The following is a 25,060-nucleotide window of genomic DNA, read 5'->3' as shown; positions in this document are numbered from 1 at the left end:
TGCGCCACGACATACACGTACACGTGACACAAACGGCATCATAGTGCGAGCATGACTCATAGTCATACTCATAGTCATAGCACAATCATACAGCATAGCGCAGCTCTACAAGCGCATGATCGCGGGTACAAAGGATTTTCAAAAATACAAATAAATGATCATGAGAGCAGCTCAAACAACTACACGTCCGAAGCGGAAACAGAACAGAAGAGAGACGAAGAAGCAGAGAAGAACGCGATTAGACAGAAGGAGAGAATTATCAGTGTCAGTAGAACAATAGCATGGATACTCATAATAACAGGACAGACGACATGGCTGTAGACTGGAGCATCTCCACGTGCGCATTCACACCAACGTGACTCAGAGGAAAATAAATAAATAAACAGACAAGGTAAGGTCAAAACGAGAATCATTCAAGAGGCTGTCTTGAAACATTTACAGAACAGGCGAGTGGTGACGACATTCTCCCACCTGCTAACTGATGCAGTTAGCCAGCACATGACTTATCCACGGACATCAAGCATGCAGATACGCGACATTGGGCGACGGAACGTTCCCATTGCTGTGCGGACGTCCACAATGCGGATCTTGCTGTCCTTGCCAGGGTACACATTCTCCACGATGCCCTTCGGCCAGCAGCTTCGGGCCAACTGTGGATCTGCAATGACGACAACGTCGTTAACCTTGATCGGCCCTGCCGCCTTGAACCACTTGGGCCGGCGCGTTAGTGTGGGGAGATACTCTCGGACCCAGCGCTGCCAGAACATATCAATTATGGCCTGGGAAATTCGCCACTGCTTCCTCAGGCACTTCTCGTCAAACTTTCCTGGCGCAACAGCTCGGTGGTTGCCGCCGAGCAGGAAGTGATTCAGCGTCAGACTCTCAGCATCAGCGTAATCTACAGAAACGTGCGTCAGTGGCCGGCCATTCAGGATGCACCCTGCCTCGGCCATGACGGTGGTCAGCACCTCGTCACGTGGCGTCCGTTCATTGAGAGTCGCTTTCAGGGCGATCTTTACTGAGCGCACTAAGCGCTCCCAAGCGCCACCCATGTGGGGCGCGGCAGGAGGGTTGAAGACCCACTTGGAGGTCACTGACATCCAGAGCTGCAATCGCCTCTGCGAGCTCATGTTCAGCTCCTTTGAAATTCGTCCCATTGTCCGAATACAGTACAGCAGGGTATCTGCGCCGAGCGATCATGCGGCGGATCGCCATGATATACGAGTCGGTTGTCAGGCTTGAGGCTATTTCCAGGTGCACGGCTCGAACTGTCAAACACGTGAATAGGACGCCATATCGTTTCTCGCGTCGACGCCCGACAGTCACCACAATTGGACCAAAAAAGTCAACTCCCGTATGGGAGAACGGGCGCTCGTATGCTGCGGTTCTGCACTCTGGTAGCGGCGCCATCACCGGGGGCTGCGGTGTGGCTGCGAGGTGACGGCACCTCAAACAGGAGTTCCAGGCACGGTGGACAGCGGCTCGAGCTCTTGGAATCCAGTACTGCTGGCGTAAATCGTTCCGAACTTGTTCCTGCCCTTGATGACCTGCCCAGACGTGGTGCTGCAGGATGAGTAATCGGGTGTAGCGGTGGTCAGGGTCGAGTAACACAGGACGCTAGGTAGACTCAGGCAGGTGAGGGGTGTTGTCTGTTCTCCCGTGAACTACTATGGTGCTGTCCAATAGGCTCAGCGTCAGCGATGCCAGGCGGCTGCTGCAGGTGACTGGCTTGCCCTGCTGCAGCGCGGCGAGTTCTTCAGGGAACGACTGTTGCTGTACGTTCTCCCACCAGAGCTGCTGGGCGTGTCGGAACTCCGATGGCAACAGTTCGCTACTAGGATTCACAGGTTTCTTGGCGACGCTAGCCTTCAGGCACTCAACGAAGCAAGTCACCCAGGCTGTGGTGCGAACCAGACGCATCCATGACGAAAACCTGGCGATATCGGGGAGCGCTTGGTGCAGGGACGTCGCGGCGACAGTGACCCCGCAGAACTCTCGCTTCTGCTCGGGGTTCGTGCTTTATACCCACGGTTTAGCGATGGAGTCGGTCACCGCTCCACTCACACCTCAGTTCCTCCCAGCTTGAGAGCTGTCATCTTCACAGCCATTTGATAGGTAGATGAACTCATGGAAGAACAAAAAGCTTGTGTTATCAGAGGCTATCCCTTCGCAGGGCTACTGAAATAGTACATCCTATGCAGGAAGTACTTTTTGCCGAAGTCTGTTGTGACTGACTGTACACATTAATTTGTGGTGTACACAGATCAAGCAACAGCATAAACGAGGTTCACATGTGACATGCATACAGTGCAGAGTAGATTCGCATGTCTCTTTTCCATATCCAGCACTCATTGTGATAAACTATAGAGGTTTTTTTTTTAATACAAGCACCTGCTGCTTTGTGTGTAGTGGGCCTCAGTCAATAGATGTGGCATGATTTTGAAAGGATCTGGATGTGGTTCATGCTTGTGTGCATGTGTATACTTGTGTGCATGTGTTGGCCGTCTGTCTGGTGATGTCTTTGTGTAGGCACTGTGGAGTTCCTGATGGATGCTGACAAGAAATTCTACTTCATGGAGATGAACACTCGTCTGCAAGTGGAGCATCCAGTTACGGAGATGGTTACTCGCACTGATCTCGTGGAGTGGCAACTGAAGGTATGTATGTGCACGTGCATAGCTAACTCCGAGCTGCCAAATGTGCAATGTGTATATGGTGCAGAGCACATGAAAAGGGTGCTTAGGGTCAATATTTGAGGTTTTGTGATTATGCGGAGCGAAACCTCCTTAATAAGTGGGCTGTAGTCATTATGTTGCATTACCAACACATGTACAATCTTACAAGCTGTCTATTGCACAAATTACAACTGCCGTAAATGTCTCAGCTAGCATAGGCTAAGGAATGTGAAGAGAGTTTGAACTTTGAAGTACCCAAGTCCTCATCTTATGCAGTCCACTCGTGACTAAATTACACGTATGTACAGCTGTCAGCAAAGCTTGGCAGTATTTACAAGAACAGCTCACTGTAATTCAAATCAATTCTGGTTGGCTTTTCTCGGTGTGGCATGCGCCATGCTCCTCGTTGTATCTGCGGCCGGCCGACTTGTTGATGTCCGGGAGTGACTTTGCCGGTGTGAAGCTGTACCACTCATCGTCGATATTAAGCTTGAGTGCAAGCTAGGATGCAACGGTCTTGCACTCCAGGTGGCTATGATCTGCAGAGTCAATCTTTCTCACACAGGAGAAGCATCTCTCATTGTGCACATTGCTGGCGGGAAGGGCGAAAAGATGTATAAGCAGGTGTTGTTGATGTTTTGGATGGATTTCATCGCCATTTAGCGTTCCTAGCAGCAGGTCTTGGCAGTGCTTGCTATTTCCGTATCTGACCAGCACCATTGTCTTCATCTGAGAACACAGGAACTGCTGTGCAATTTCTGAATATAGTAACGTTGATTTGACGAGCTTTGTAAAATGGTCCCAGCAGTGGAAAAGAAAGAAGAGTAGATTGTACTCGGCAACAAAGTGAACGACCTGTGCCTTGGGCAGTCAGAACTCTCCTATGCTGCTCCTCACGCTTCTCTCTGGCTTTTCTAGCCTGGGAATTGTCACCAAAGCGAAAGGCTTGCAATCATACTGACGTCTGGGACGATTTTGTGGCCAAACTGTGATTGTCGGTCCGGATTTGTTTATGAACAACGCCAACAGTACCATACGTGACTTTTCAGGAGACTTTGCACATTTTACACAATGCTTTCTTGTCACCATCCTTGCAAGAAAATACACTACTGGGAAGTTTCTTCTTCTCACATCTCACTTCCGCTTCAATCTGAGACAACCAAGAGACAACCAAGAGGAAGAACACGGGCAACGCCTCTTCGGTCTCTTGCGAGGAGGAGGAGAAGCAGCTTCCTTCGAAGCCATCACTCCGTGAGGTGACTCGCACTGACAAACTACAACAGTTGTGGACAATGAAATCTAGTGCAATGACCAGGGTCAGCGCCCTAAAAGTGTATGTGTCACTGTGTAGACAGATCATACAGGAAACACCTGAATGGTGAATGCGTACCACCAAGAGTACATAAACCAGAGTGTGCAACTGTGCATATCAGATCTGAAACAGCGCAGTTCGTGCACTATGTCACCCTGATGAGGTCAGCCAAGCTGCGACTTGCGTACAGCTCAAATTTTCGTGTTTCACAGTCCGGAAATCAGCCAAGTTTGTATGATTTAGACGTCCTGTTTCAGGATTTCTGTGTTTTTGTGTGACTGCCTACGCTGTGTACATGCGCTGGCAAGTAAATTCACCATACTATCCGTGTCAAAAAACCGAAATCAGGACAAACTTAGTGACCTGCACCACTGTGACTGGTTACGCAACTTTTCACCGTACCTGTGGCTTACCATGCCATCAGAAATGACATACTGCACGAATTACGCTCCCACAGGAACCATCCCGAGTTGCACACTCTGGTTTATGCACTCTTGCTACCACATGTACATATACCCTGTGCCGAGATGTTACTTTTTGGCTGGATAGGTCCATATACGAGGAAAATTAGAGTACGTTTCCCGAACCCTGGGCAGAGTTAGTGGACACAGTAACTTGCCGCGTGGTCATACTAAATGTTTGTGTGCAACATGCGCTGTTTCCGGTCATCAGCTAATGCCCAGGATTGTCCGGAAGAAGGCAACTTGAAACTGAGCTCTTCTGATTAAATAGACTCGGATGGAGAGCTAAAGGTTAATTTATAGGAAAGAAAAAGAACCAATGAACTACAGGTACGCTGTAATGTCCACTAACACTGCCAGTTGTAACATGGAAAAATGTGGGCACACGTTATAGAGTCTACCAACTAAACATTTTTCCATGTAACAATTTGGCTCACCATCTGAGTTCTTAAAACACCACCAGTTACTTGACAATCAGCTGATGCGATAGCTTTGCACGGTAACATTGCACGACACTGACCGACTGTACTGACGTTCTACACCTCACTGCCAACCGGCTGTAGCACGTCTTGGAGCGCAATTCTGATCAACTATGGCATACGTCTTTTTATTCTTTTTGTCCCCATGCAGGTGGCAGCCGGTGAGCCGCTGGCCTTGCAGCAGTCTGATATCCGACTGCACGGCCATGCGTTTGAGGCCCGTGTCTATGCGGAGAAGACGGGAGACGGGCCGGATGGGTTAGTCGCGTCTTGCCTTGTCTTTGCGTCGTCTTTGCCCTAATTTCAATAGCAATTTGTTCTGAAGGTTGTCGTGCATGATCAGGCGTTTGCACTGGACAAAGGTGTAAAGTGGCGTGGGCAATGCCCAGCTTGGTGTCTCCAGTTGCCACCTTTGTTCTTTTCAACCATCCCAGTTGAATAGTAATGCTTTTTTTAAATCACTAATTACAGCATCGCCAGTGTTGTACATGCACATGCCTTGGTATGGGTGTAACTGTTACTCAAAGATGTGGATCTTTCACAGTGATGTGGATCTTTCACAGTGATGGGGATCTTTCACAGTGATGGGGATCTTTCACAGTGATGGGGATCTTTCACAGTGATGGGGATCTTTCACAGTGATGGGGATCTTTCACAGTGATGGGGATCTTTCACAGTGATGGGGATCTTTCACAGTGATGGGGATCTTTCACAGTGATGGGGATCTTTCACAGTGATGGGGATCTTTCACAGTGGTGTGGATCTTTCACAGTGATGGGGATCTTTCACAGTGATGGGGATCTTTCACAGTGGTGTGGATCTTTCACAGTGGTGTGGATCTTTCACAGTGGTGTGGATCTTTCACAGTGATGTGGATCTTTCACAGTGGTGGGGATCTTTCACAGTGGTGGGGATCTTTCACAGTGGTGTGGATCTTTCACAGTGGTGTGGATCTTTCACAGTGGTGTGGATCTTTCACAGTGGTGTGGATCTTTCATAGTGGTGTGGATCTTTCATAGTGGTGTGGATCTTTCACTGTGGTGTGGATCTGTCACAGCGATGTGAATCTTTCACAGTGGTGTGGATCTTTCATTGTGGTGTGGATCTTTCATAGTGGTGTGGATCTTTCATAGTGGTGTGGATCTTTCACTGTGGTGTGGATCTTTCACAGTGGTGTGGATCTGTCACAGTGGTGTGGATCTTTTACAGTGGTGTGGATCTTTCACAGTGGTGTGGATCTTTCACAGCGATGTGGATCTTTCACAGCGATGTGGATCTTTCACAGCGATGTGGATCTTTCACAGCGATGTGGATCTTTCACAGCGATGTGGATCTTTCACAGCGATGTGGATCTTTCACAGCGATGTTGATCTTTCACAGCGATGTGGATCTTTCACGGTGGTGTGGATCTTTCACAGTGGTGTGGATCTTTCATAGTGGTGTGGATCTTTCACATGGGTGAGAGAGAGTGGGGGTATTGATCCTATTGGATGCTCTTGCTGTGATGTCACTGGACATTTCAGCTCCAGGACATGTACGTAACAGTACGTTGAGTGGACTTTATTTTTATCATTATGTGATCACTTATTGTAGAAAGGAAAAGGATAATATGGATACGAGTTAAGAGTAACTGTCCACCACTGTAACTAGATACTATATACAGTCAGAAGTGCAACAACTAGGTACAAAACTGACAGAGTACTGAGACATTCGACAGTCGAAGTGGTGGACAGTTACTCTTAACTCGTATCCATATATCCTTTTCCTTTCTACATTTATTATTGGCTCAACATCCGAGTTTCAAATTGATCCCTTTCACTTATTAATAAGTTATTATTGGCTTGATTCTGGTTTTGCTTTTCAGTCCTACTTTCATGCCAAGTTCTGGGAATCTATTCTACATCTCACCACCAGAGACAAGCAGTGACGTTCGTGTAGACACTGGAGTTGTGCAAGGTGCGTGAGAAAGGCTAAGAGTTGTGACAGCATGCCAATGCATACCTGCTTCGCTCGATTTGCACTTGATGCCGCCTTTTCCTGCTTCTCTTCACTTTTATTATTATTACTACAGCCTTTTCCATTTTCCCTTCTCTCTAGGGGTGTCAACGAGTAGTAGGGTACCCGTGCTACCCGTAATTTGATCAGGTAGTAGGGTAGCAATTTGCTCCTGAGAACCCGATTGGGTAGTTGGAGTACGGTGTTTTTGCAACGGTGCATGTAAAAAGCACGGCTACGTGCTTACTGTACACTTGCTATGTAGCGCAAGTGCACACTCACAGTACAAACTGTGTCAAAAAATACCCAATGGGTACCCGTGCTACCCGGATAAAAATACCCGAACCCATTACCCGACCAAACCCCTACCCGTTGCAGCCCTGATTCTCTCTGTCTCTGCCTATCTGGTGTATGAACTGCACATGTGCGCCCACGTATGCGTGTCTGTGTGTTTGTGTTTGTGCATGTCTGTGTGTGTCCGTGTGTGTGCGTGTGTTTGTGTCCAGGTGATGACGTCCTCACGTTTTATGATCCAATGATTGCCAAGCTGGTCGTCTGGGCGCCTGATCGTCTAGCTGCTTTGGAGAAGCTGCGCCAATCCTTGCGCCGATATCATGTGAGCTGCAATACTGTGCTGTTCTTTGAAGACAGCCGCCAGACCTAGGTTATGCACTTCACTTTGTCAACAGGAGTATGGGTGCATGTACGTCGTGTTTGGAATTGTGTGGCTTTTGTAAATCACACTGGGATTTGGAGCACCCATGGCCATTTTGTTCTCCCTTTTGGTATTCTGTTGTTGTTGTAGATCCGAGGCTATTGTGGTAAGCTTCCACGAGGTCCATGGAAATTCCTTTTGACTTTTCTTGGATCCATGGAAATTCTCCAGGAGAGGCCCCTTTGAAAAGAAACAGGCTGAAAAACGGGAACTTGAAAAAGAGACCAGCGCTGTAGCTAATACTACTTGGTCCGCGTCAGCGATATTGTCGCTTAACTTTCAACTTTGTTTATATGTCGCCAATGCTCACTTGGCAGACCATTTCATCCCAGTTTTGGTTAGTAAGTTAGTTTACTAGTACCTGAAAGGTCTAGCTAGATTTCGAGTGGATTTCGAGAGCGACGGGTGGGTGATTCTGATTGATACAGCGCCGCATCAAAATAGATTATCTTGTTACGCTGTGCAGGCAAGAGCAGCGCAAGCCACAGGAAAGTAATCAGCTACTCGGAATCAGCTTCATTTTGCTGAACGGCCGAGATCGCTCACCTCAGGGATCGCTCGTCAAGCTGAGATTGCAGCTCCCTTACCTCCAGCTCAACGCTCGGAGTATCCAGCGCACCGTGGAGATTTGCAAGTACTGTAAGCGTCGTCCTCGTCGTCGTTCAAAATAAAATCTTGCAAAGAACGGCGTCTGATTTGAACCACACAGGCTGTCGTGCTGCCCAAGCGAAGTCCTAGAGAAAAGGCGACCGTCACGATCGACTTCTCTTTATAAAATAGCCAGGCAGGGAAGAGGAAGAGAGATGAGCTTGCAAAAGCAAGAGAGTCGATCCCGAGCAAAAATGTTTGTCACCAGCGCCGAGAGCAGCGACGAGGAGGACCGAAAAAAGTATGAACCCTTCCTTGGACAGAAAATTCCTCATAGATAGTTGTCATTCTATACCTTACCTTCCATCGTACCAAGTTGCATCACTTCAAGTGCACGCATTGATGTCCAAAGTCTAAGTTCAAATTGTCGAAAGATAAGCGACAATATCGCTGACGCGGACCAAGTACATGTACTGGTATTATGATCAACCTACATGTATGGTGGTGATTGCAAAATTTACTAGACTGGGCTCAGTGTCGGTGGCACTTGATGAGTAGCTGTAGATTTCCGTTGTGCTAAACCCAGATCAACCTGATGAGTATTTGTTGCGGCGATCTCTGTGTAGGAAAGAGGTTTCACCGTGTTTGCTTCTTTGCCTACTTGTTTGCAGATCGTTGGACCAAGCACGAACATTGGCTTCCTTGATCGACTTGCTGGTAATGAGGAGTTTGCGGCTGGCCGCGTCCACACAGACTTCATACCGGTATGTTGGTTTGTAGTGCGTACGGTGTTGCATAGATTGTTAGTCTGTTTGGAGGATGCGTGGATGCAGTGAATGGGATTTTTCGGTCTTTGACCACTTTGTGGTGAGTCTGATCAACTCACCTCCCACCGCTTACGAGCTGCATCTGCGCCTTGATCCTAGAGGGTGGTGGCGTTCCTGCCTTAGAGAGGGTGGTGGCGTTCCTGCGGATGCGGAAAACTCAGTCTCCAGCCCAGTCTCACGCTAACCGTGATATTTTTTGGAGTATGATGTGCAGCACATAGTTGTGGCCATCGCTGCTATGCTCAGTTTAGATATGCGCAGCTCATGATTGTTCAATTTTGCACGTGTACGTGCTCGTATGCTTAAAAAGAGGCCTTCGCAGTACCGTAGAAAAGTGAGAGAGCGATAGTGTGACGACCGAGCTCATAGTTGATCTGTGGAGGTCCATTGCATCATGAAAAAGGTACTTGTTGCTAGTTGATGTGCACGAGGTGGTCCTTTGTCAAGTGACCCACACACACACATGGCCCTGGTAGTCTGGACGGAACAACAGGGCTTTTTGTAGGTGAAGTAAAAAAATAAGAAAATGAAGCAGAGGCAGTTCATAGTTCTTGGGGGGGGGGGGGGGGGGGGGCAATGCCTTTTTTTCATCGATTTCTTACCAAAAATACGAACTGTATACTGCTTGTGAAGGAATACTCGGTTCGAGAGAACATGCTCAGACCAACCCCTTCTGTTTTCAACAGTGGGCGAGTTTCTGCGCTTGCGTACATCGCAAGTGCAGACTGCACGGCGTCATGTGCCTGTGCCTTAACTCACTGGGAAGTCCTCTTTGTTTGAGTCCTTGATTGCACAACGCGCATTTCCGTACCATAATCTGAGTATATCTTTCGTTCCAGTGATCAAATTTTTCCGTGATCTTGGGCTTTCTGGAAAGCTCTTTGCCAAGAGAAGAGAAAGAGCATAAATTTAGCATGATGCATGTCACGTATGATATCCAACACTTCATCGCCTCAAACCATCCCCATAGTTGGATACATGAGCAAATTCTTTCTTCATCAGCCATTTCACTCTTCTTCACGTTTGATATACCATTTTTGGCCTGGGCGTCCATTCATTATTGCCCAGTGCTCAAGGCATGCTTGACTGGCTCAATGCAGCTGGCAAGGGAAAGTCCCTATTTCAAGGTCTGACTTGACCGCAGTACAGCAGCCTATTACTACCTTCCATTAGTGACTAGGTGCATATGTGCATCTATGCCATGCTGACTCGTGAAAACCCAGATTGCTCAACTAGCTGCTGAGGAGACATCCTGGGTCCGGCAACTGCTGGACCTACCAGACCAGTTGCAACAACAGTGTATGGTGTATGTGTGTGTGTGTGTGTGTGTGTGTGTGTGTGTGTGTGTGTGTGTGTGTGCGCGCGCGCGTGTGCACGAACGCGCGTGTGAATGTGCGTGTGTACTTGGCTGCTCTGCATTTGTTTGTGCTTGTGGTGAAGGAGCAAGGTCGGAAACTTTGCTCTTCCTCAACTCAACTTCACAGTGAGGCTATCGCACAGGCTTCCCTGTTCTTACTGTTGATGCAGGACCGCACAAATCCACTGTCTCAAGGTATGGAGATGTAACACGATGTGCAACTTCTATGATTTGCGGACTGTGGGTGCTACTATAATAATTCTGATCACGCCATACACAACTATGCTTTCACTGGTCATTTATAATTTTTTTTAAAGCTAACCTCGAAAAATGCATGAACCATGTGAGATCCTCTGGGAGGGGGAGGAGCAGTGAAGTGGATGTAGGCTTTAGCTAAAAGATGTATATGCACTTAAACGTCTCTTATCTGGGGGCCTTGGGACCGGACACTGCCTGTAGCTCAGATTTGCCCGTAACTCCAGTCATTTACCATGCATGATGTCAGGTTTTGGTGATATTTATGGCCAAAGGCTTTGTCGCGATATTTTATTGTACAGCATAACAGAAGAGCATTATTGAAAGTGGGTGGATTACATAGATTGGCAGTGAGTAGAACTGCAATAATGCACATGTTCGTGTACGCGATTGAAACAAAAACTGAAAATCGAAGCTTTTTTGCCAGAGTAACCCAAACCTGGTAGAACGACGTGAAGATGGTCTGTATCTAGAGTGTCCAAATAAGAGCCGTTTGTGTGTACTTAGGTGTATGAGATAAGTACTTGGTACTTTCAGCATTGATGCGAGTCTTAGGTTAAGTGTACCCTTTGGCCTTGGCTTAATTTGTTTCATTTTTTGTGCAGATTCATTCTCTCCGTTCCAGAGTAATTCAGCGGCTCGTCTCAACATGGACAGGTCACGGCATGTGCGTCTGGCGGATGGAGAAACATGTAAGCTATAATTGGTGTCTGTGCGTACACCGGCAATGCTGGGTTTCTTTCCTTGGCACACAGACACACACACACACACACGCGCGCGCGCGCACGCACACACACACGCACGCACGCACACGCACATGCACAGTAAAACCTGCCCAGTCGACCGCTCTGATGAGGCAACCACCTGTCCCAGAGGACTACCGCAACTAGGCCCAAGGCATGCTACTTCCAGTAATAAGGCCACCTGTGCACGGACCATGTTTTGTTATGTCCTTAGAACGATCAGCTTAACACAGATTTCACTGTATGTGTATGCCGTAAAATAGGGAACAATGTTTGTGACAATGCGACTAGGGAACAATGTTTGTGACAATGCGACTTCTAATTTCGGAAATTTTACATCCCCAAAATGTTAGGTATGATGGGAAAGATTAGGTTAAGGCCGATTCACAATACAACTTCTTGCGACATGCGACTTGCGACACCTGTGATGAGCTGCGACAGCGACACGCGGTTCACAGTCGTTTTCATGTTTGCGACATGCGTATGCACAAGTAGTACTATGCACGTGCATTGCACGTGCACCCAGGGTCGAAACTGTGCTCCATTTGTGTATGTCGCGTGTCGCATGTCGCAAAAGTTGAACTTTCTTCAACTTCTGCGACAGGTGCCTTGCGACAGCTTGCGACAGGCAGTTTCTCGTCGCAACTGTCGCAAATCGCGTGTCGCGTCGCAGAAAGTTGTATTGTGAATTGCCCTTTAGTTTAGGTGAACAGAAATTTTAGGTACAGAGAAACAGTTCCGTATTGTATGACGTATGTGAAGCTGCATTTACATGAGAAATGGGCATCAAGCGTGCATCCTCACGATCGACCACCTCGTGAGCGGCAGCAGTTTTAAGAGCGGCTTTCAGATTGAGGGCATCGATGGTAAGTGGTTTTTGCAAACAACAGTGTCCCATATGCCACCATTTAAACCTGTTCCAGACCGTTGCTGAAATCACAGGTCTTGGCCTGACGTAGTAGCGATAACTCAGCGGCATGGTCGTGTTAGCTCTCATTCACCTGCTGACTTCGACTTCAAACATTTAGAGCGTTCCGCAAGTGACATACTCTTCGGTGAGAAATGTGCTGTCAAAGTCTGCCGCAGCTTCGAAGCTAGACCAATGGTTATCTGTTCTTGTCCAACACTAATAGAAGAAGCTAGACCAATGGTTATCTGTTCTTGTCCAACACTAATAGAAGAAGCTAGACCAATGATTATCTGTTCTTGTCCAACACTAATAGAAGAAGCTAGACCAATGGTTATCTGTTCTTGTCCAACACTAATTGAAGAAGCTAGACCAATGGTTATCTGTTCTTGTCCAACACTAATAGAACAAGCTAGACCATTGGTTATCTGTTCTTGTCCAACACTAAGGGGCCGTCCGGGGTTACCAATAGTTTTTGCAAAACGAAAAGTTTTAGTATTTTTCAGCACCCACCCACCCACCTATGTTTTCTGCAGGTAAAACGAATTCAAATAAAATATTGATGTCAATTTTCGACACGCAGAAGTAACTGGGCATTCTCCATCTGCATTTAATAATTATTTTCAAAACGAAACTCCTTCAAACCCACCCACCCCCAAACGAAAACTTTTCGTTTTGAAAATACTATTGGTAACTTTGGACGGCCCCTAATAGAAGAAGCTAGACCAATGGTTATCTGTTCTTGTCCAACACTAATAGAAGAAGCTAGACCAATGGTTATCTGTTCTTGTCCAACACTAATAGAAGAAGCTAGACCAATGGTTATCTGTTCTTGTCCAACACTAATAGAAGAAGCTAGACCAATGGTTATCTGTTCTTGTCCAACACTAATAGAAGAAGCTAGACCAATGGTTATCTGTTCTTGTCCAACACTAATAGAACCAAGATACTGGTAGATCAGAATGTGCAACAGCTAGCACAATACTGACAAGTGCTACTGGCCTTCAAGACCTGACATTTTAGCTCTATCAAGTCTCAAATGTGCAAGCCAGCAACCACTATCTTGGTTACATTGGTGTTGGACAACAATGGATAGCTTGCAAACTGCCGCTTTCCCTTTTTTAAATTATAATTCTTGGCTCTCCATCCGAGTCTAGAAGCTAGATGGACATCCTATCCGAGTCTACTACCGTATTTCCCCGATTATAAGTCGCACTCGATTATAAATCGCACCCGCACTTTTGAGTTTGAGCCCTATTGGTTCGATAAAGTCACTTCAGTAGTAAGTCATGCTCGATTGTAAGTCGCACCCCTTCTTTGCCTTTGAATTTTAGTGTAAAAAGGTGCAACTTATATTCGGGGGAAATACGGTACTAATGATTTTGACTGTGTGGTAGTGTGAACTGGAGTGTCCACCTTGCTACCATACTGGTAAGAAACAGAGGCTATGGTTGGCTGACGTGTCGGTGACTTGGTTCTTATGGCTGATTTTGTATAAGCGTGCATACATTGAATGACATTCTTGGCTGCTGTGTCCTGTGGACTGTCCTGTTCATGTCGTGTTCTTCTCATGCCATGCAGTGGTTAACGTACGTGCTGAAGTAGCTGGCGGTGAAGGTTACCAGCTTCATATTGAGAGGGTAGCCAAGCCTGCAGCCAAGCCAGCAAAGAAGCCAGCAAGTCCAGCAGCACCGCTGGTAGGTGCAGCATGTACATGTAGCTTGTAGTATCGTGTGATCTGCTACAGCTTCCGCATAGTGATTTGATGACGGACAAGATGGATGGGCACCAGCACTGTACGTGATACTATGATCCGTCTGAAATCACAATAAAATGTGTAGAGTAATAGAACCTTCGTTCGTTTGAAAAAGAAGGATTCATCAGCGACTTAGAACATTTGTTGCAGCCCTACGTGACAGTACAGTATTAGGTACAGTGCTGGTTGCATGCATGTGTAGTGTTCATTTTGTCACATGAGATGAGCATTATCATGTACACCATGCAAATGTACTAGTACACACATTTGTGTAGTAAATAACTTTTCCTTCTCATTCTCTTCTTTTTCCCCTTCCTCCTCCTCCTCCTCCTCCTGATGCTGCTGCTGCTGTTGCTGCTGCTACCACCCTGTTTGTCCTTATCTTCAATAGGAAACTGACACTTGCCATGTTGGTGGCGTTCTGAGCAAATTGCCTGGTGAGAAACATGGTTGGCTGCTGTCGGCCCGTGTCGATGGCAAACTCTGCAAGTTGACTGGAGTAATACATGACGGGACATTGCATTTATTCACAGAGGTAAGTGTGCCGCCTTACCCTGTCCACTCAGATGTCTATTGTCTGCTCACCAGTGATGCAACAGTCCAGAGAGCACTTGTTCGACTACTTGTTGCGAGGTTTTTGATCATATCTGTGTGGCAACGCCGGAGCCAGTGAAGATGCACCAGGTCCTGCTGAATATTGATCGCAGAACTAGAAATATGTTGTCTGGGACTTGACCATGGACAATGGGCTTTCTCATCGATAATAATAGAAATATGTACAATTTATGTAACCTGTATGTGTTCATCAAGCAGTGAAGGCACGCTTAGTTTCCTTGTTGGTGTACAAACTGTTTGAACCTTTGGTCAAAACCACCTTTGGTGGATGTGTTTCACAACTCATACACATGGTGTTTATGGTAACTTTTTCGCCTTACAGTCAGTTTCAAAAAGATTAGCAATCCTGGCGATCGCCCGGGGAGTTTGCCGTCTTACCGTATGCGCGCTCGAGAGTTGGCTGGAAAAACTCACTGTGAACTCGAAGAAATAATCCGCGCGAAAGCATGAAAAATGACAACTCACTCACGTCGGTACATGTACATCTGGTTTACAACAAACGAGTTCTTCCTCGTATCGATATGGAGTCAGAGGACATGTCGAAAGTGTGGTAAATGTTGACGAGCGGGATGGGTCCCAATTCGTTTCGTGCCCAATTTCTTTGAGCTGCGATGCATTTACTCCCACGATGTGACGAAAACAACATCGACACAGACTCATTCCAAGGCCATGACTTGGCAAAGCTATCCGTGTGACTTCGACGACATTTTGAGAAAAGCAGACGCCTGTGAAAGCTGATAGAAGACGGCGTTGACTCCTAAATTCAAATAAATTGGCGATCTTGAAATACTAAAATAATTCTCAAAGAGAAATCGATCGATCGATGTGGCGTTGTATTCAACAACACGTAGCTACAGCGCAATGACTTCCGTGTTCACTCACACCGTTTCAGTGTTGTGGGTGTGTTCACATGGCGTGAACCAGTCAAGTGTCAGTAAGTTCGGCAGGAAACACGAGCTCCAACAACACCAAGTCGTTTGGCGCAGCCACCTTCTTTGGCTTGTACTTTCTGTACCAGCGTGATCACCAAAACAATGAAAAAAAAGTATGACTTGAAGATAGTTTGGGATTTGAACTCACAACTTCATGGTCAGCAGACAGCATTCATAACCACAAGACCAAAAAGGAGAGGATAAATCGTGAGTTTTGATAAAATATCGATACTGACATCCAGGGCAAATTGTAAACCATGGGGAAAGGCCGGAAACCTGGCCGAAATTCTAACTCCTTAACGGCTGGTCCAATTGTTCCGAAACCTTCACAGAACAATTTGCCGTGTCCTAACAAGCCATTCTATGTACTTTGTTGTCCAAATTTCCCTTATCTTCATACTTTTTAAGACCAAAACCTGATTGCTAATCTTTTTGAAATGGACTATAGTTATTTGTCTACACCAACCTACCATTGTTATCAATCATAGTGGCATCGCATGTCTTCCTGCTGTCATGTACAGTGGAGATTGGATATAACGACCTTGGGTATAACGACAAATCGAGTTTAGCGACACAATTCTGTTGCCCAAGTCGTTTAGCAAGTCCTTTCTGTACATTATAGATCGGGTATAACGACCTCGAAAGTAACGACAGATCGAATTTACTGACACTTTCTTGGTGCCCGAAGACAAGAAAAACAGTGAAAATACATCGGACATAACGACTTTCCTCTTGTATCAGGCAGTCTGGCATGCCTGGAACATGGTATATGGCTGTGCCACGTGCCCGGACCTCCGGGTCACTCAATTATGTGTCCTTTACTGTAAAAGAATTTTCAGTGGTGTTTTATTTTCGGTAACTTCGGTGCCAACAATTTTTACCGAAAATAAAACGCACCGAAAATTTTACGTTCTACTCAGTAGTACTAGTACACTGGAAAGCGAGTATTACCGAAAATTTCCCTCCACCGAGCCGCCGATTTTGGACAATACCGAAAATATTACACCACCGAAAATGTCTGCTTTTACTTATAATATTATTATCCACATGTACATGTATATCTACAATACATTTCTGTCATTTTGATATACATAATTATTGCATACTAAATGCGAAGATCGGGTTTAGTGACAGATCGAATATAGCGACATTTTGCTTTCTCTCGAAGGAGTGTCGTTATATCCAATCTCCACTGTATTGGTTTTGCAGAACGGCGAAGTTCAAGTGCCACTTTACAAGCCCGGCTTTGTTGGAAGTACTAGCTTGCTCCAAGACTCTGGCAATGTACTGTTTCCGCCGCTGAATGGAAAGGTCATAAAGGTTAGTAGCAAGAGCAAATAGCTCCCCAGACTGAGGCCCAGAGTGTGCAACTACACATAAACTTCTATCACGACTCGCTGTAAGAATTATGCTGTTTTTTCATGGAGTACACCTCGCTCAACCCCAAACTGCGCTGCACCCGGTCAACCCAGGGACGGGTGCAGGGGGGGGGGGGGGGGGGGGTTCTGCATGGAACCCCCTAAATTTTACAATGTACTGCTGAAAAAAATCCAAAATGTAATGCGAGCACGTACAGTTTCCAAGAACATTCAATTGCTGTGCGGTCGTACTTCAAGTAGAGGAGGGGGTTTCAAATAGGAACGGTTTGACAAGCAAAATTGTGTAGACCCAAACCGATCATCAGTGTGGATTGTTCACTTGAAAAATATGTTTGTAGAAGGAAGCTGGCATGTTGAAGTTTGCTCTGAGGCCAGAGTCGATCGAACTGAGCCACTCCTTTGTATTGGCCCGTTGCCTCCAAGTTGTTCGATTTTTCGTTTCAAATGTTGGTGCTCCAAACAGGAACAGTTTCGGGAGTCCACGTCAAGTTCACCCTGAGTTCTGAAATTAGGTAATTGCTATCGCTCCACGACGGCCAGTGCTGAGAAACGATAAGCCTTGCGTATGCTTCCATTAGTTTTCATTGGCATGCGGTGCTTTATTGGCAAGAGGCGAGCCGCTGTCATCTACAGTAGTATGCACCAGTACTTCAGCCATTGAGGGGGCCCGTGCCACAAACCGTTGTATTATGTTGCTCTACCACAACAAGCAACTATTGTGTAGCTGTTCGCGTTGTACAGATCGGGCGGTTGTTTCTTTTTCGACACGAACAAAACCAACCTGCACTGGCGCTATCCTTCGCTGCTGCCCTTGCCTTGGATGGGTGATACTGCATGACACTTTTCAAGAGGTCCACTTTTTCCCTTGCAAAGTAGTCAAATTTCAAGTGCCGTCACTGCTAAGGTCTAGCTGGTCCGAAAAGTCGAATCTTATTACACACCTTCTCTGCACATGTGTATTCTTTCTAGGACGGTAAAACAGCTACCCAGGTCCTCACAGTGGCCGCGTAGCAGATCGCGATTGCTATGGTGATTGTGTCTGCAGTGTGCTGGGTAGCTTTCTCTGCTCTCTGAGACGTTCAGCATGTCATAGCATGCATATTCCAACTTCCCCAATCAGATCGTCAGAACTTAAAAATGTTTCAACCGTAGTCTTCTTTACTATAATCTCCTTCCACTGAATCCATGTGTATGTTGGCTGTAAAGAGAGAGAAAAGCACACCAGCAGCAAGGACCTTGGTTTAGTTGAAACGAATCACTCCTTAGCTTTTCCGGAACACTTTCATCCGAGGACTTTACAAGCAAAGAGACAGCAGCGAAATGCGTACCTAAATGCAGATGCAAGCGTGATAAATTCATAGCGTACATAGCGAGAAGTTTGTGGAATGAAAATCCGTGTAGGTTCTATATACATTGCTGAGTGAATGTGAGAGAAGAGGATAACAAGTGGAGAAAACGAAACGGGCTATTCGACAAACGACTTCAGTGTTTTGCTCTGTAGTTACATGTAGTCGGCACAAGAGAGGGAAGGGTTCATTTCTCGTAGGCTGTGCCTAACTTTGTTACAATGTTATGGTCAACCTGGCTGTGCTTCTACCTGTCTCCTCTGCTGGTTCTTTCTCGTAGGTGTTATGCCAGAGCGGTGACAAGGTGGAAAAAGACACCGTACTTGTCGTGATTGAGGCGATGAAAATGAAGGTAAGGTGGTACCTGTACTCTGCCGTGTTGTTGTTGTTGTTGTTGTTTCAAATCTTTATTCTCACGATAGCCAGTGGCCAATAAGAGATAAGAGATAATAGTGTGAGAAAGGAGAAAGAGTGGGGAAGAATTGGGTGGGCAGGGCCTAGGGGTTAATGACTACTTAAGTGTACGGGCAGGGGTGGTCGCCACACGAGCATACAGAGTTGTGTACTTAAGTGTGCGGGCAGGGGTGGTCGCTACACGAGCATACAGAGTTGTGCAACAGCAGGGATATCTCGGATTTGAAGGGAGTACGAGAAGGGATTTCGCGAAGCTGGGCGGGCAGGCAATTAAAGTAATGAAGGGCCTTGTACAGGGGAGAATGGAGACAGCGGTCAGTCTGCGGAGTTGGCAAGTGCCAAGTACGAGAGCGACGTAAATTGTACGAAGGTTGCACGTTGCTAGCAGTATGCAGCGAGAGTATATGTGGTGGGGCATAATTGTGGCGCAGAGAATGCGCGAAGAGTATATGTTTAACTTTAAAGCGTGAAAATAATGTTGGCCATTTGATGCGATGCAAAAGGTGGGAGTGTTCTAAGTGTGTGTAAAGGGGAAGGTGGAGACACATTCTGGCGGCTTTCCGCTGGAGTCGTTCTAGCCTGTCAAGGGAAGTGTGTGACAACGGTGTGAGAGCATTGCTCGCATATGAGAATATAGGTAGTATGTATGTCTGATAGATGTGAGATAAAGAATCACTGGTGAGTGTAGACCTTAGTCTAAAAAGAATATTGAAAGACTTGAGTGATTTTTTGACTATGTATTCAACATGCTCCGTCCAACGGAGGTCATGCTGAAAGATTATTCCGAGGTGTTTGTGTTTTTGTGCTACGGTAAGCGGACTATTCCTGAGGGTGATCTGGGGTAGCTGTTCAGGGGGGCGGTTATTGTGGTAGAACGGGAGGATGACTGTTTTCTTTGTGTTAACCAGCAGGTGCCATCTTTGAAGCCAGTCTCCAGCTGCTGTGACACTCTGTTGTAGGTTTCGGGTGCAGTCTTGAAGAGTTCTCGCTATGGAAATCAGAGCGGTGTCATCTGCAAATTGGCTACAGGTGGTGCCGGGATTCTCACATGCGTGTGGAAGGTCTATGGTGTAGAGGAGGAATAGAAGCGGCCCAAGAACAGATCCCTGAGGGACGCCGGCAGGGATCTCGAGGAAAGGCGATAGGTCGCCATCCACCTGGACCCTTTGCCGACGCCCCAACAAGTACCGTCGGAACCACTCCAGGGCGTTGCCCTGGACACCATAGTGGGAGAGTTTTGCTAGAAGGCCTGCATGCCACACACGATCGAAGGCCTTGCTTAGATCAAAAAAGCAGGCATTGACGTGTTTCCCGTCGTCTCTCGCAGTGGAGAGGGTATGGTGGACCCTTTGCCGACGCCCCAACAAGTACCGTCGGAACCACTCCAGGGCGTTGCCCTGGACACCATAGTGGGAGAGTTTTGCTAGAAGGCCTGCATGCCACACACGATCGAAGGCCTTGCTTAGATCAAAAAAGCAGGCATTGACGTGTTTCCCGTCGTCTCTCGCAGTGGAGAGGGTATGGACGAGACGGGCGAGCTGCTGCTCAGTGCCGTCTTTCTCACGGAATCCGGACTGCTGGTTGGGCAGGTGGGGTGTGATGTGCTTGTAGAGGAGTTGATGTGCAATTTTTTCTTGGATTTTTGATGTAGTGCTCAAGAGAGAGATGAGTCTGTAATTTGTTGGTTGGGTTGGGTCACCGGGCTTGGGTACTGGAGTAATGGTGGCGTCTTTCCACTCCTGTGGGATTTCTCCGGTTTGGAACGATAGATTAAAGAGGGACGATAACGACGGTGCAAGTTCCTTAGCCGCTTCTTTGAGTAGGCGGTTTGGAATAGAGTCGAACCCGGGGCTTTTATTGGTATCAACTCCGCGGAGGAGTTTTTCGACCTCAGCTTGGGAAGTCGAGATTTCTTGAAGGGGACTGAGGATGTCAGGGGTGGTGTTGATGGCTGGAGTTTGCTCATCCGCATTGGCCACGGACAGCTTGCTCTGTGAAATGAAGAATTCGTTGAGGGCAGCGGCTTTTTGTGCTGGTGTCGTTGCAGGAGTTGCTTGGCTGACGAGTTCGGGTATGCGTTGTTTTGTAGCTGTAGTGAGGTGCTTCATGAGGCGGTGTAGGGAAGTAGAGGAGGCTGTTGAGTTGTTTACGAAATCCGATTTTGCACGACGCAGGAGGGTGGTGACACGGTTTCTTTGGGCAGTGAACGTGTTCCAGTCGTCGGGCGAGCGTGAGTGGAGGTATATTCTGTGTTTTCTGTGCTTATCCTTGATCTCTTTCAAGAGGCCCTTTGATATCCATGGTCGCGCTGGCACGTTCTTCCTGTCCCAAGGGGGGTGAGTGCGAGAAACTTGGCAGTGTTCTTGGGCGATGCTCAGGACTTTGTCGCGCCAGGATCGCCAGAAGGTGTCAACTGGGCATGGGTCGTGTTGGTTTGGATGGTGGTTGAGATTTGTGCGTGAAAGGGCTTCTCGAAGAAGGTGGATAGTGCTGTCTGTCCATGACCAGAATGTGGTGCTTCTGTTGTTGTTGTCGTTGTTGTTGTTATAGTACTCTTCTCAGTGCCTACAAAACGCAAGGGTAGCGATGGGACAAACGGGGAGAAACTCCCCAGCTTAGGTGTTAAAGCATCTTAACAACGCCAACAGTAATAGACACAGAAGTCCAGTTAGACCAAGAGCGTGTTTAGTTCAGCAGTTCTAGTACTACTATGAGATTTATTTGCTTTTCGCTGTACTGCGCAGCAAATGGTGTATTGCGAAAAATTGGCTTTTTGCATTACTTGCTAGTGATTCACGAAACAGCTTCACTGGCAAGTAGTTTGGTGGTTTGCAAGTTGTCAGTACCAGAATTGGTTTTGCAGGTGAGCAGACCCACCCTGTCACCAGTGTGTGTGTGTGTGTGTGTGTGCGTGCGTGCGTGCGTGCGTGTGTGTGTTCAACTAACTACCCTGGCAAGTTTGGTATACGGTGCAGTCGTGTGTAGCTTTCTTGTGCCAGCAAGGTTTGAAGGTCAAAACAAAGTTCATTACGTGATACCGACTTGCGTGATTTTGTCAAGCATGAAGAGCCAGCCAGTGAGATTGGAGACTAAGGTGGCCGCTCCCCTAACAACTATTCCGGAACGGATTTGGGAACACTGCTAGTATGCATTTACTTGGGGTGGAGTGGAGATAATATTGCGTATGACAACAGATGGAGTTTTAATATTTCTCTTGGCCAAGTTTCGTGAGTCCTTATGTCGATCGTCACATCACACTGTACTTCGGGGCAATTTTGGACACCTTCGCGTGGGTAGTTTTGACCGACTCGCAGTCGCCTCAGAAGAAAACGAAGTTCACCATCATTATCAACAGCCCCCAAACCACAAAGTAAGCTAATACATTGTTAGTGACAGCTCCCTTTTTAATAATTTAGTTTAAATATATATCTCTGAAGTTCTACTTGTGTAGCATAATTATGTTACAAAGTACAGTAAAATCTGTGACTAACGACCACCCCTTGGGGCCAGAGAAAGCGGTCTTTAGTGGCAGGTGGTCCTTAGTTAGAGGTTTGCACCGCACAGCCATATATGAATGTGAGACCGTCCGTGCCTTGCGAAGTGGTCTGTAGTACCAGGCTGGTCGCTAGTCACGGTGGTTTTTAGTTACAGGTTGTATTATTATTATTATTATTATTATTATTATTATTATTCAACGCAATAAATAGAGTAAGCTGCGCACTCAGTACAAACACCATTAGCAAAACTTGTTTTCATGTAAATAACTAAGCTTGTTCCTAAACGTTTTCGTCGCCATCTCATCAGAGGATTACTGGCAAATCAAAACTAGCTCTAAACTCAATATATATATGCACAATGCAAGTAATAATTTAGACCCTACCTAGCGCGAGAAAATGAGAGCTGAAAGAAACATTACATCAATCAACGATATCAGGTGACAACAGATGCGATAAATTCACCACTAGAAAGTAACTACAAACGAGAACTACTGATCTAAATTCACAAACAATTTCAACGTAAACAAATTCTTTTTCTGCCTACACAAAATCGGCTTGGTGGTAAAAATGTAGATAGACTCCAATACACGCAGATACCTTTGACTACGTGAACGAGACCAAACAGAAAAGCAACATATATATATTGAGTTTAGAGCTAGTTTTGATTTGCCAGTAATCCTCTGATGAGATGGCGACGAAAACGTTTAGGAACAAGCTTAGTTATTTACATGAAAACAAGTTTTGCTAATGGTGTTTGTACTGAGTGCGCAGCTTACTCTATTTATTGCGTTGATTACATTTTTATCTCCACGTAAGCTTTTTAATTATTATTATTATTATTTATGAAAGGATTGGGAGAACTTCAAATTCAAAGGAACAGTAGGGGAAGTGAACTGCCTGAAAAGAGAAAAAATCGCCAGACCCACCAGGACTCGAACCCGGGACCTTGCTTGTCATGAGCAATGCTCTAACCACTGAGCTATGGGACCGGGCTGAACCTAGAAGGCGCTGACAAGGTTTTCACTCCAAAGGCAGCTCACAACACGTGCCACACATACTGATGGCACTTGGGTCTTTCTCCCTCCCCCATGGGACCAACCACGGTTAGTTTCTGGACCCTACCAGAAGTGAAAGAGAGTGATAAATTTATAAAAGGATTGGGAGAACTTCAAATTCAAAGGAACAGTAGGGGAAGTGAACTGCCTGAAAAGAGAAAAAATCGCCAGAGTCCTGGTGGGTCTGGCGATTTTTTTAGAGCATTGCTCAGGACAAGCAAGGTCCCGGGTTCGAGTCCTGGTGGGTCTGGCGATTATTATTATTATTATTAACGCAATAAATAGAGTAAGCTGCGCACTCAGTACAAACACCATCAGCAAAACTTGTTTTCATGTATAAAAGCTTGTTCCTTAAACGTTTTCGTCGCCATCTCATCAGAAGGATTACTGGCAACTCAACATCATTTAATTTTTTTATTATTATTTAAAGAACTCTTCCTCTCCTCTCCTCCATGCGCTCTCACAGCCGACTCACTGCTACCCTCGGTAGCCATTACACACACCAACAGCCATACAAGGAAGGGTTGCAGGTAGATACTGAAATTCCTCCTGACAGCTGTTTCGCCTTCATAAGGCTCATCAGAGAAGGTGATATTGAATAGGATGATATCAGGTGGAGATGGTCAGATTTATACTACAAAACATGGGCGCAAGATTACTGGGCAAAGTGTGAGAATGAGAAGTTTCAATTCTCCAGCAACACAGTGCCAGGGGTTTCAAGAAAATGGCAGGTGAGAAATCCAATCACAAGCTGCTAACATTAATTTTCTAACGGCTAGGTGATAGTTTAAGAATTTTGGTGAGCCACCAAACAAAGTGAAAGAAAGTCACGTAGAGTAGAGTAGAGTAGAGTAGAGTAGAGAGAGAGAGAGAGAGAGAGAGAGAGAGAGAGAGAGAGAGAGAGAGAGAGAGAGAGAGAGAGAGAGAGAGAGAGAGAGAGAGAGAGAGAGAGAGAGAGAGAAGAGAGAGAGAGAGAGAGAGAGAGAGAGAGAGAGAGAGAGAGAGAGAGAGAGAGAGAGAGAGAGAGAGAGAGAGAGAGAGAGAGAGTGAGAGTGAGAGTGAGAGTGAGAGTGAGAGTGAGAGTGAGAGTGAGAGTGAGAGTGAGAGTGAGAGTGATGTGAGTGAGTGAGTGAGTGAGTGAGTGAGAGTGAGTGAGAGTGAGTGAGAGTGAGTGAGAGTGAGTGAGAGTGAGTGAGAGTGAGTGAGAGTGAGTGAGTGAGTGAGTGAGAGTGAGTGAGAGAGTGAGTGAGAGTGAGTGAGAGTGAGTGAGAGTGAGTGAGAGTGAGAGTGAGTGAGAGTGAGTGAGAGTGAGTGAGAGTGAGTGAGAGTGAGTGAGAGTGAGTGAGAGTGAGTGAGGGAGAGAGGGGGAGAGAGTGAGTGAGAGTGAGTGAGAGTGAGTGAGAGTGAGTGAGAGTGAGTGAGAGTGAGTGAGAGTGAGAGTGAGTGAGAGTGAGTGAGTGAGAGTGAGTGAGAGTGAGAGTGAGTGAGAGTGAGTGAGAGTAGAGGTGAGTGAGTGAGAGTGAGTGAGAGTGAGAGTGAGTGAGAGTGAGAGTGAGTGAGAGTGTGAGTGAGTGTGAGTGAGAGTGAGTGAGTGAGAGTGAGTGCGAGTGAGTGAGTGAGAGTGAGTGAGTGAGAGTGAGTGAGTGCGAGTGAGTGAGTGAGTGCGAGTGAGTGAGTGAGTGCGAGTGAGTGAGTGAGTGAGAGTGAGTGAGTGAGTGAGAGTGAGTGAGAGTGAGTGAGAGTGAGTGAGAG

General features: G+C 46.6%; 1 protein-coding gene across 1 annotated transcript in view; it reads left to right on the top strand.

The window, feature by feature from the left end:
- LOC135809332 (methylcrotonoyl-CoA carboxylase subunit alpha, mitochondrial-like) overlaps positions 1-25,060 on the top strand; it is a 41,611-nt gene that overhangs the window by 12,880 nt on the left and 3,671 nt on the right. Inside the window, exons 10-20 of the mRNA XM_065322663.1 lie at positions 2,530-2,657; positions 5,079-5,185; positions 6,792-6,883; positions 7,429-7,538; positions 8,897-8,989; positions 10,493-10,604; positions 11,270-11,356; positions 13,896-14,011; positions 14,462-14,605; positions 16,827-16,937; positions 18,623-18,694. Coding sequence (XP_065178735.1) covers positions 2,530-2,657; positions 5,079-5,185; positions 6,792-6,883; positions 7,429-7,538; positions 8,897-8,989; positions 10,493-10,604; positions 11,270-11,356; positions 13,896-14,011; positions 14,462-14,605; positions 16,827-16,937; positions 18,623-18,694 — 1,172 coding nt within the window. The remainder of the gene's footprint in view (positions 1-2,529; positions 2,658-5,078; positions 5,186-6,791; positions 6,884-7,428; positions 7,539-8,896; positions 8,990-10,492; positions 10,605-11,269; positions 11,357-13,895; positions 14,012-14,461; positions 14,606-16,826; positions 16,938-18,622; positions 18,695-25,060) is intronic.

This window comes from Sycon ciliatum, chromosome 2 (assembly GCF_964019385.1).
Source record: "Sycon ciliatum chromosome 2, ocSycCili1.1, whole genome shotgun sequence".
Taxonomy (NCBI): Eukaryota; Metazoa; Porifera; class Calcarea; order Leucosolenida; family Sycettidae; genus Sycon; species Sycon ciliatum.
The sequence above is the reverse complement of the archived record's forward strand: the minus strand, read 5'-3'. Positions and strand labels throughout refer to the sequence as shown.